At 38.5% G+C, this 12,870-nt stretch overlaps 1 protein-coding gene across 1 annotated transcript in view; it reads left to right on the top strand.

The window, feature by feature from the left end:
• clint1a (clathrin interactor 1a) overlaps positions 1 to 12,870 on the top strand; it is a 180,632-nt gene that overhangs the window by 68,937 nt on the left and 98,825 nt on the right. Inside the window, exons 2-3 of the mRNA XM_073067888.1 lie at positions 5,999 to 6,103; positions 8,636 to 8,732. Of these exons, the coding sequence (XP_072923989.1) occupies positions 5,999 to 6,103; positions 8,636 to 8,732 (202 nt within the window). The remainder of the gene's footprint in view (positions 1 to 5,998; positions 6,104 to 8,635; positions 8,733 to 12,870) is intronic.

The following is a 12,870-nucleotide window of genomic DNA, read 5'->3' as shown; positions in this document are numbered from 1 at the left end:
TTGGCTGAAATTCCAAGGGACAAGGTTTATATATATTTGGAAAGGCAGGAGGCGATGAGGGATAGTCAGCATAGTTTTTCTTAATGTGGGGATTGGAGATGAGTTGGCAAGTATTCTTTCTTACTGTGTTTTTTGAGGACATAACAAGAATTAATGAAGGGAGTTGGGCAGGTTGTCTGTGTAGACTTTAATTAGGCATTTAACAAAGTCTGCATAATAGGCTGCCAGAAGGTTAAGGCACATGGAATCTAGGGTGAGATGGTTAATTGTTAACCATCACCAAGCTATTGTGGATCCCGAGGGTAGAGGTGGAAGGTTGTTTTTCTGATTGGAAGTCTGTGACAATGATGTGTCATAGAGATCAGTGTAAGGACCTTTGAGTATGATGTATATTAGCAATTTGGATATACTGTAAGAGATGTGTATAAGTTTGCAGATGACAGAAAAATTGGTGGTCTTGTAGATAGCGAGGAAGGTTATCTAAGGCTACAGAAGGATGTACTGTAGGTCAGATGGAAAGTTGGGTGCATTAGAAAAAGTATTTGTTCAAATTCCAAAGTGGTACATTTTGGAAGGTCAAATAAGGGTAGGACATTTACAATACTGGGAGAGCAGTAAAGAATCCTGATGAACAGAAACAAGGGTCCAAGTATAAATGGATGGCACAGTCAGCATACTTTATCTAAGTACTGGTTTGGCGGCACTTCGGAGTATTGTGTTCAACCCTGCTCACTAACTGGAGGAAAGATAAGATTGCACTAGTGAAAATGCAGAGATTACCAGGGCATTGCCTGGAATGGAGAGCTTTAGTTGCAGGGAGAGATGGGATTAGCTAGGCTTGTGTGAAGTAAGTGGCTGAAGATTGGCCTGATCGAAGTATAGAATTGGAATTTTTTTTCCCTGTGGTAATACAGGTTTCCCCTGCTGTCCGAAGGTAGAGCATTCCTATGAAATGGTTTGTAAGCCGGAATGTCGTAAAGTGAAAAGCAATTACCATTTATTTAAACAACACACACAAAATGCTAGTGGAACACAGCAGGCCAGGCAGCATCTATAGGGAGAAGCACTGTCGACATTTTGGGCAGAGACCCTTCGTCAGGACTAACTGAAAGGAAAGATAGTAAGAGATTAGTATAACTTAATGGAACACCACGCTTTGTAAACATATCAATACACTCGAGCAATAGACTTTCCATTTTATCCATTATTAGATGTTGACTAAAAGATACCACTTTGCTACATGCAGAACCATCAGCAGCTTTCAATGTTCTTTCTCTGTGTGTAAATAGTGGATGCAGACAAGTTCAACGCATAGACAATGTCCTTACTTCGTTCACCACGATCAAAACGCTTAATTATGTCTAGTTTTATGCTAAGTGTAACACCCTTACGAACTATTTAGGCTTTTCCAATACCTTAGAACTCATCTTGCTAACAGATGCACAGAATAAATCGAGATAAAGCACAGATGCTCACAGGCACGTGTTTAAGCTATGGCGGCTAGAATGCAGTTCTGGGGAAGGACTTGGCTGCTCGAGGCGCGTGCTGCCTTTTTTCGTAAAAGTGAAAGCACTCTACTGTTAACAAAAACAGGTAACTAATGTAGGTCTTTCGTAACTGCGAGGTGTCATAAAACGAAAGTTTGAAAAATGGGGGCCACCTATATCAGAAATTTAAGGACATGGGTTTAAGGTGAAAGGAAATAGTTTTAAAGTAGATCTGAGGGGTAAGACATTGAAATATACACTCCTAATGTGGACACATAGGATTAGTGTAGAAGCAAAGGTAGATACAGACTTGGTGGGATTAAATGTTTTTGTGCTATAGAAGTTTGACTCTAAAATAATTATAGTTAATGAGCCAATTTATTTTTGGCAATTGCTTCCATTACAGGCAGATCTATTTTTTGTGTTGCAGCTATTTCTATTTGCGTTCCTGGTTTTTTTTGTACTTAATCAATTTTATCAGTGGTTCTGGATATTTCCCATCCATATTGATTCATTAGTTGATCTATTAAAATAGGAAGCTGGAAGGATGGGGGCTGGGCAAGTGTGATGGGCTGGCCACTTGCATTATACAGTGCCCCCTGTTGTAAGTAAAATGTCAAAGCAGAGAAATGAACCAACTTTCAATGACACATTTGTCTAATGAAGTTAAATGATAGGAATAAAGCATTTTCAAGCTTATAGCCTTCAAATATACCAGAAATGCCATGTTTGAATTGTGATATTGATTTTTGTTAAATGTTTTAAATGTAGTTAGTATGATTCGGAAGCAATGCTTTTTGTATGGGTGATAAAAGCTGTTAAATTTTCTGAGATGAAGTGTTTCGTGACAGTACTACTTTCTTATAGTGTGGTTCAACCATAGCACATTTATATAATACTAAAACTCACATGCTCTGTCTGTTTGTGACTTCCAATTAGTGCAAACGGTGCATTACAGCGGCACTATTTTTGGCTAAATCGACTTAAAGTACGCTAACTTACAGAATGCAGGCAAAATTCAGGGTTATATATTTATATAAAATTGTTCGTTCATCAAAATCAACTGGTTTTCACCCACCCAGGAGCCGATGTCAGCCATGATGGAAACTGTGAAGCGACACCAAGGCGCATGCGCACAGCCAGCCTCAGCAGCGCCTCACGATGCTCACAAAGCCGATTCCACCTTTGAGTGATCGGGCAATCTTTGCAGTGAATAGAGAAGATGAAATCACACAGTATTTGTCAAGCAGATATATTGGGCCCTCTGAAGCTGTGGGATTGATAATTCGATTTCCAATTCACAAGAGGGAACCAACCATTGTTCGCCTTTAAGTGCACCTTCCCCAACAGCATCAAATATTCTTTCGATATAATGCTGCTGTGCAGCTGAATAATGATATGGCAATAACCACTTTAACGGAATTCATGGATCTTTGCACTTGCGATCCATTTGCAAGAGCCCTGTATTATGCGGATATTCCCAGATTCTACACTTGGACTAATAAGAGATGGGAAAGAAGGAGAATGGGGAAAAGAGTGGAGGAGTACTCTGGGATTTTTGAAGCAAATGTTCTGGGTTGAGTGTACACCGTTTCTCCATGAAGTGGTGACCTCTACTATTTGAGACTTCTTCATCACATAAAGGGACCAGTATCTTTCGAATCATTGAAAACACATGATGGAGATATCCTTCCATCCTTCAAAGACGTCTGCAGAGAGAGAGGATTGTTGCAAGCTGATGATCATTGGCAGCAAACTATGGAAGAAGCAGAGAGAACAAGAATGCCCAGAGCAATGAGAGATTTGTTTGTTGTCTTGATAACAAACACTGAAATCAACAACCCACAGCAATAATGGAACCGGTTCAAGATTGCAATGTCTGAAGATTTCTTACAAGTGGAGAGAACTGTCAATGATCCTAATATCGTGATCGATGAGAGGCATCATGGCAAGCTCTTCTGTATTTCCAAGAGAAACTTGAGAACTTGGGCAAAACACTTGAAGAATATAACTTGCCAACAGCAAAAAATGGCACAATTACTCGAAGTGCTGGCAAACTGGACTTATTGCGTGAACTGCAATACAACAGAGACGAACAGCAGGAATTTGTTTCAGAGAAGGAGCCCCTATTGAATAATGAGCGAAGAGAAGTATATGAATATGTGTGCGACTGCTTAGAAAGGAATCTCTCTTCAATGATTTTCATTGATGCACCAAGAGGAATGAGCAAGACATTTATCATCAACTTGAACCTCACTAAAGTTAGGGGAGATGGAGGTGTTGCTATTGCTGTAGCATTATCAGGTATTGCAGCAACATTGATATCTGGTCGTAGGACAGCACATTTAAGATTCAAAATACCCCTCAAAGTCAATGAAGATGCCCTTTGTAACATCGATAAAAACACCAATACTGCAAATTTACTCCAAAATGCGAGGCTTATTGTCTGGGATGAGTGCCCCATGATTAGGAGGGAGAGCTTCGAAGCCGTGTACCAGACTCTTAGTGATGTATGCGGCAAGAATGAGGCCTTCGGGAGTATTTTAACCATTTCCTGTAGCGATTTCCGTCAGCTTCTACCAGTTGTGAAACGTGGAAATGATCCTGATTGGAGAATTCATGCATAAAAAAATCCTACCTATGGAGAAGCTTCATCAAGTTTCAATTGAAGAGAAACGTGATTGAGTGAGGGAGAAGGACTATATTCTGAGTTCTTATTGGATGTTGGAGAAGACAAGATTGAGAAAAATGAAAACGATGAAATCGAAATACCTGAAGATATGATTCTGCCAGCAAAAACAATGGAAGAATGCATTAATTTCATCTACCTGACATTCAGTAATCCTGCAGAACTGTTCTCAAGGAATTCTATCTTGGTTTCTCTCAATGAAATGATGCGAGAAATAAACTTCACATGCATTAGATACTTCCCTGGAATCATGAAAGAATACTGTTCTTTCAATGCCGTAAGTGAAGGAGCTAACACCACTTATTTTCCAACAGAATTCCTTGATTCTCTCTGGATTGCCGCCACATAAACTGGAATTGAAGAGGGGATCTCCCATCATTTCAATGAGGAACTTGGATCCACCAAGGCTTTGCATTGGAACACGAATGATGGTGGAAGAACTGCATGACAATCTCATCGTAGCAAAGATAAACATTGGTGCGTTCAATAATAACATTGTCATGATCCCAAGAATTACTCTCAATTTATCAGAAGGGGAAGATGTCCCTCTTCAGCAGAGCCAGTTCCCAATATAGTCATGCTTTGCTATGACAATACATAAGGTGCAAGGCCAAACCATGGAGAGTGTGTTGATTTATCTGGAGAAACCAGTATTCCAGCATGGTCATCTGTACGTGGCTTTAAGCCGGGGAAAAAGAAATGAAAATGTTAGAGTATTCTTGAAGGGTGGCAGATCAACCAGAAATAATGCCATCAAAAATGTCCTTTGTTAAACGAGGAAGAGCTATATTTGTCTTGCTACATGTCTTTATTCTTTAATAAACTGAGTTTTTCTTCTTTAATTTCCAAAGCACATCATATCAGACTGCACTACCTTTCTCTCAAAGGGTGTCTCAATGGATCACCCAGTTGCCTAGTCTAAAGTCTAAATTGCTATGCAAAAAAGACTTGATGGACAGGGCATTTTAAAAGTGAGCATAGTGTTATGGTATGAAGTCATCAATGCAATATGATATGCCGTGTGACTATTTTCAAACTTATGCATTACAATGAAGAAAACAAAGCACAAATTTCCTCAGTGATCTAGATAGAAGGGGGTCATGTTTGTAGATAATAAAATGAATTGCTGTAAATTAATAAATTTCAGTGACTACACTTTGCATGCTATAATACATACAGAATTCAAGTCAAAATATAACTCTGTAGCTCAGCCATTGTTAGAGGGATTTCCAAAGTAGACTATTGCACCGAGTGATATGATCTGAAGTTTTAAAACTAGCTTGGAAATTGTCTTTGTATTTTAGCACAACACCCTGATTTGGTAAATGCTGAATATCATGCTAGATCTAAAGTAGTGTTTTTAATTTATTTAATATCAATGTACACAACATTTACTGAGCCAGTGATGTGTTTTTTTATGCTTTATGTTAATATTTTCTGTGGTGTCATCCTTTGGTTGGATGAATCAAAATATTTGAAAAGATTTACCATTTGTTCCAATATCTATTATACCTAGTAAAGTATAGTGAACTATAATTAGTAGCAGGCCATATTTTTGGAACCCATTTTATCTCCCTTTGTAAAATTTGGACCACATTCAGACTTGATACAGCTGCTGTATCCTGTTTGATAATTCGAATAATGGGACAGTAACATTTGATTTAAAATAAGTTAAATGTGTACTGATGTGTCCTAAGGGCAATCTGACAAAAAATGTTTTCCCCACCCTATCTCATTAAAGCTGTCAGTGAGTCATTATTAAGTTTTCATGTGGTTGTGTGTTTTGATGCTAATGTAATGTGTATGACTTGTTTCATTTCAGCACAAATGTGGTTATGAATTATTCAGAGATTGAGTCTAAGGTTCGAGAAGCAACCAATGATGATCCATGGGGACCTTCAGGACAGCTAATGGCAGAGATCGCCAAGTAAGTACGGTACTAATCTTACTGAGCTCTAGGGGTAATGCTGAATGTGTGTAGATTGAGTATGCTGCTAAAAAAAAAAAGTAAAACTTGATTTCAGTGTTTTGGTCCTGAAGTTGAATTTCAAAATAAGAAATTGAATTTACACTGTGCTCACTTCAAGAGTAAAACTCAGTGGAATAGAAATGGGCTGGGAAAAGCATATGAAAAAAAACGTAATATTTTAAAAGCAGCTCCAATGCCACTCTTTATGAATTGCATGATGTTTGTTATTGCATGTTTTGTTTTGTTTCTAATGCTTTACAGCAGCAAAGGACAAGTGAAAAGTCTTATCACTTTAATGCCACAAATCTGTTGTGTCATTCTCAGTGGTTAACAATACAAATAATGCTTACACTTAAAATGTGTAATATTTTACAAATGGTTTTAGTGGGTGCTAAAGAGTGTTCTTTTAAATCCTACTCTCTATTAAACTACAGTGCATATTTTGTAACTGGGTTGAATGAGCTATTTTGTAAGCATTATTTCACATTTTAATCAGTAAAGTGCAAGCAAATTACTTAAACCGTTTTGTCACATAGGTTAATATAACTTGCTATTCTTGAGGCAGAATGCCAGCATAATTGTGCATTTCTCAAACTGGCTGCAACACAACCCACCACAGTGTTGCATGCCACTGATATGCAGCTGAAGTGCTTTCTCTAGATTCACCGTAAGTTTAGAGGGGTGGAATTAATTTTGCATAGTACATTTTTCAGTATTGAAAGGGACACAGCAAGAAAAAAATTGGCATGCCAGTCATTAGACCTAAATACCTGTGATTACAGCTGGCCCCTGTCATGTAACTGCGATAATTTTGTTATGCTGTTATTTGTACATGTGATCCCATTCTCTGTGAGAAAACTAACATGGGAGAAAGATTAGTGAGCTGTAATCGTCCTGGGTGACTCGACTTAAATTTTAAGAGCATCCTTTTTGAGGGTTTTTATTTTTAGTTAGTGCATTTCATTCCAGTTAGATGGATAACTGCTTACAGTAGGATTTCCAACACGTTAAGAAATATTCTGTTTAAAATTTTGTTCCTTATTTATTCTGTTTGAGTATACTAGAACAATCAAAATTGTAACTGGATTGTCTCCTGCATTTGTTTCATTCATTAACAGGTGCTAAAATACTTTTTTTAAAAGATGTTGACTGTGCACTGAGATCTACATTGGGACTGTGATGGGGTTAGGATTGTTGGGGAGGTAGTTAGTCTTAGAAAGCAGGCCAAGTTGTGATTTTTCTACAACACGAAGCTGTATTATCTGCATTGGAAAAATGTGTATTGATTTTTTTTCCCATGAGAGTAAACTCTTTGTTGTCTCAAATTTAGGTAGCGATTGTTTGTCAACCGTGTAAGGATGTATTTCCATTACCAGGATAGATGTAACATTGGGATATTAATGCTAATTCTGAATTTTGAATACTTGTTAAGAAATATTACCTGAATATGCTGTTAAATGAATAAAACACAAGATACAGAAAGGACCACCAAATAAAGTAAGAGCCTGGGTAGTTTGGTAATACTACACTTGGATTTTGAGGGATTGCAGATTTTGGATTATAAAGGTACCATGGTATGAACTTAACTTTGTATGATGGCTATGAATGTTAGTGGATTAGAAATTCTATGTTAAAAGTGACAATGAGCAGAGATTGGTTTAGAATAGGGAATATTTAGATCAAAACACTGCAATGGACCCACTTCCCTTCCCTTGACCAAGTTATTTAAGCTTTCAGCCCATTACAAATATTGGGCCTTTTTGTATTCAAGAAAATAATAATCTATAACACAAGATGATAAGTTCTCTTTTCTTGAGTTACGCGTAGTTCTGTTTTATTTTTCTTGCTGAGGATCTTGTGAGGAAATTCCACTTAAGTTTTGTACGATAACAGTTAATGGTAGGAATATCCCATCTCTACATATAGGGTCAGTTGTAAAGATTTTTTTTTGTCATTTTGTTTTCCTGAAGTGAGGTATCTAATATTGTTTTCTGATATCTATATTTGCTTTCTTATTAGAATTGGTAAGTGTACTCGTGTAAATGTATCCAAAGCCAACGTAGGACTGACTTTGTATTTTACAGTTCATGCTCCAGACCATTTGTTACATATGTGATAAAACTAAATATTTGGTGTAATATGGTTCATATCAGTATTGAAAACTCTTACAAGCCAGCAGCTGTCTTTAAGGGACATTTACCTTTCTTGTTAATATGTTGAAAGTAATTTGTGATATGTTTGATTCATAAAGCTATTTGTAAGAGTAAATGGTGTGTGTATGCCAAGCCTATTCTGCCATCTACAGTCAGTCCTCATTTATTACTACTTTCTGTGGGAGCATCCACCCATGGATTTCCTTTTCAAGAGCAAAAATAGCACAAAGTAAACGCCTAAGGTCCCATTCACACATTGTACGTCCTCTTGCTTTGTTTTCGATTCTTTTTTTATGTACACAGTTGGAAATGCTAAAGCTGTTTTATTTTCTTGTAGGTCAACATTTATGTATGAACAGTTTCCTGAAGTTATGAATATGCTTTGGAATCGTATGCTAAAAGACAATAAAAAGAACTGGAGGCGGGTGTATAAGGTGGGGTAACTAAGCATTTTAATTTTTATTTCATGGCTCGTCCTATGTAGGATTACAAAACTTGTAGATGCAGTGTTTTTTTTTCAAAAAAACCTGTATATTGCAAAAAAAAAGATTTTAAGTTCCAGTGAAGCTTTCAAAGTCAAAGCAAAACAGATGTAATATTTGTGCTGCCCAAACTACCTGCTAGCTAATAGCACAGTGTCTAATTAATAATGCTACAATAAGGTTTAAGCACCATCGTCTTGATATCTATCACATTTAATTTCCTTTGTACTTTTATGTATTTTTCAAGTTTTAAAAAAGTGAATAAAGAAAGACTATAAGACATAGGAGTAGAATTAGGCCATTCAGCCCATCAAATCTGCTCTGCCATCCCATCATGGCTGATCTCTGATCCCACTCAACCCCATGCACCTGCCTTCTTGCCATAACCTTTGATGACCTGACTAATCAGAAAGCTATCAATTTTTGCTTTAAATATACCCATGGTCTTGGCCTCTACAGCTGTTTGTAGCAGAGCATTCCACAGATTCACTGCTCTCTCCCTAAAAAAAAAGTTCCTCTTTACCTCTGTTCTAAAGGGTCACCCATCAATTTTGAGGTTGCGCCCTCTAATTCTGGACACACCCACCATAGGAAATATCCTCTCCATATCGACCTTATCTAGTCTTTTCAACATTAGGTAAATTTCAATGAGATAACCCGCATTCTTCTAAATTCCAGTGAGTACAGGCCCAGAGCTGCTAAACACACCTCACTGCCAAATATACCTTCATTCCAAGAATCGTCCTTGTGAATCTCCTCTGGACTCTCTCCAATTACAACACATCTTTTCTGAGACATGGGGCCCAAAACTGTTGACCGTACTCCAACTGTGGCCTGACAGGTGTCTATAAAGCCTCAGCATTATTTCCTTGCTTTTATATTCTATTCCCCTTGAAATGAATGCCAACATTACATTTGCTGCCTTTACCACAGACTCAACCTGTAAATTAACCTTCTGGGAATCTTGCGCAAGGACTTCTAAATCACTTTGTATCTCTGCTATTTGAATTTTCTCCCCATTTAAATAATAGTCTGTACTTCCTTTTACCAAAATGCATTATCATACATTTGCCAACACTATATTCCATCTGCCACATTTTTGCCCATTCTTCCAATTTGTCTAAGTCCTCTGCAATCGCATTGCTTCCTCAGCACTACCTACCCCTCCACCTATCTTCATATCAACCACAAACTTTGCCACAAAGCCACCAATTCCATTATCTAAGTCACTGGCAAACAATGTGAATAGCAGCAGTCCCAATTCTGACCCCTGAGGAGCACCATTAAGCACTGACAACCAACCAGAAAAGGCCTCCTTTATTCCCACTTGCTGCCTCCTGCCTGTCAGCCATTCCTCATTCCATGCCAGTATTTTTACTGTAATGACATAGGGTTTTTATCTTAAGCAGCCTCATGTGTGGCATCTTATCAGATGCCTTCTGAAAATCCAAGTAAATGATATCCACAGCCTCTCCTTTGTCCACCCTGCTTTTTACTTCCTAGAAGAACTCTAACAAACAAGATCTCCCTTTACAGAAATCATTCTGACTTTGACTTATTTTATCATTATCTCCAAGTACCCCAAAACCTTATTCTTAATAATGAGCTCCAACACTTTCCCAACCACAGAGATTATGCTAACTGGCCCATAATTTCTTTTGCCATCCTCTCTTAAAGAGTGAAGTGGCATTTGTAATTTTCAGTCCTCTGGAACCATGCCAGAATCAATTGATTCTTGAAAGATCATAACCAATGCAACTGCTATCTTTTCAGCAACCTCTTTCAGAATTCTGGGATGTAGTCCATTTGCTCCAAGTGACTTATCCACCATAAGACCTTTGAGTTTGCCTTGCAATTTTTCCTTTGTAATAGCAATGGTACTCATTCCTGCTCCCTGACACTCACGCACTCGTGGAACACTGCTAGTGTCTTCCACAGTGAAGACTGATGCAAAGTACTTAAGTTCAATCGACATTTCATTGTCCCCCATTACTATCTCATTAGCACCATTTTCCAGTGGTCCAATATCTTCTTTTTACTCTTTATATAAACTAAGAAAAATTGGTGTCCTGCTTTATAACATTAGCTAGTTTGCCCTCCCCTTTCCCCCTTCCCCCCTTTTCTTCTCTCTCTCTCTCTGCCTGTTCTCCATCTCCCTCTGGTGCTCCCTTCTCCCTTTCTTTCTCCCTAGGCCTCCCGTCCCATGATCCTTTCCCTTCTCCAGCTCTGTATCCCTTTTGCCAATCACCTTTCCAACCCTCAGCTTCACCCCACCCTGTCCGGTCTTCTATCATTTTGCATTTCCCCTCCTCCTCCTACTTTCAAATCTGTTCCTATCTTTCCTTTCAGTTAATCCTGACGAAGGGTCTCAGCCCGAAACATCGACAGTGCTTCTTCCTTATAGATGCTGCCTAGCCTGCTGCGTTCCACCAGCATTTTGTGTGTGTTGCTTGAATTTCCAGCATCTGCATATTTCCTCATGTTTGCCCTCCTATTTCATTTTTTCCCCTTCTTAGAGCTTTTTTAATTGTTTTTTGTTGGATTTAAAAAAACTTACCAAGCATCCAACTTCCCACTAACTTTTGCTGCATTATGTGCCCTTTCCCTGGCTCTTATGCAGTCCTTAAATTCCCTTGTCAGACACAGTTGCCTACCCCTGCCATTTGAGAACTTCCTGTGTGACATATCTATCTTGCACCTTATGAACTATTCCCAGAAATTTCAGCCATCTTTGCTCTGCTGTCATCCCCACCAGTATCTCCATCCAGTCCACCTGGGTAAGTTCCTCTCTCATGTCTCTGTAACTTCCTTTATTCCATTGTGATACTAATACATCTGACTGGTGCTTCTCCCTCTCAAATTGCAGTATGAATTCAATCATATTATAATCATTACCTCCCAAGTGTTCCTTTATCTTAAACTCACTAATAAAGTCTGGATTATTACACAATACCAAGTCTAATATAGCCTTTCTCTGAGTAGGCTCAAGCACAAATTGCTCTAAAAAGCCATCTCTTGGCATTCAACAGATTCCCTCTCGTGATTCAACACCAACCTGATTTTCCCAATCCCCTTGCAAATTGAAGTCCCCCATTATAATTGTGACATTCCCCTTATTACATGCCCTTTTCAGCTTGCTTTGTAATCTCAGCCCCACATCTTGGCTACTATTTGGAGGCCTATATATGATTTTCATAATGATTTTTTTACACTTGCAGTTTCTTAATTCTACCCAAAATGATTCAACATTCTCTGACCCTATATCAGCTCTTTCTAGAGATGTAATTCCATCTCTTAACAGAGCCACACCATCGCCTGTGCCTTCCTGTCCTTTCAATGCGAAGTATATCTTTTGATATTAAACTCTCAACTATGACCTTCTTTCAGCCACGACTCAGTGATGTCCACACCATCTTACCAACCAGTCTCTAATTGTGCCATGAGTCCGTACTGACCTTATTCTGAATACTACGTACATTTAAATACAGCACCTTCAATCCTCCATTCCTACTTTTGAATTTTGCCTCTGTGGTACAGTTTAACTCTGCACTGTCTGCATTTGTACCCAATCATTGGCTTGTCCTTCCTTACATTCATATTACATATTACATCATCTACCTGTAAGCTTGCTGGCTTATCCTCGGCTCTATCATACTAGTTCCCATCTCCCTGCCATATTAGTTTAAACCACTCCCAATAGCAATAGCAAACTACCCGCAAGGATGTTGGTCTCCTTTGAATTCAAATGCAACCCATCCCTTTTGTACAGGTCACAACTGCCCCCTGCTCCAATTCTTCAGCTATGCATTTATCTGCCTCATTCTATTCCTATCTGCATAGTCATATGGCAGAGGCAGCAATCCTGAGGTTATTACCCTTGAGGTCCTGCTTTTTAACTTCCTTCCTAACTCCCTGTATTCTGTTTTAAGGAGCTCCTCCCTTATTCTACCTATGTCATTGGTACCAGTATGTACCGTGACCACTGGCTGCTGAGGATATTGTGGATGCATTCAGAAACATTGTGAACTGTGGCATCTGTGAGGCAAATAAACATCCGTGTGTTTTTTTGCATCCACAGAATCATCTATCT

The sequence above is a fragment of the Hemitrygon akajei genome, chromosome 15 (genome assembly GCF_048418815.1).
Source record: "Hemitrygon akajei chromosome 15, sHemAka1.3, whole genome shotgun sequence".
NCBI lineage: Eukaryota > Metazoa > Chordata > Chondrichthyes > Myliobatiformes > Dasyatidae > Hemitrygon > Hemitrygon akajei.
The sequence above is the reverse complement of the archived record's forward strand: the minus strand, read 5'-3'. Positions and strand labels throughout refer to the sequence as shown.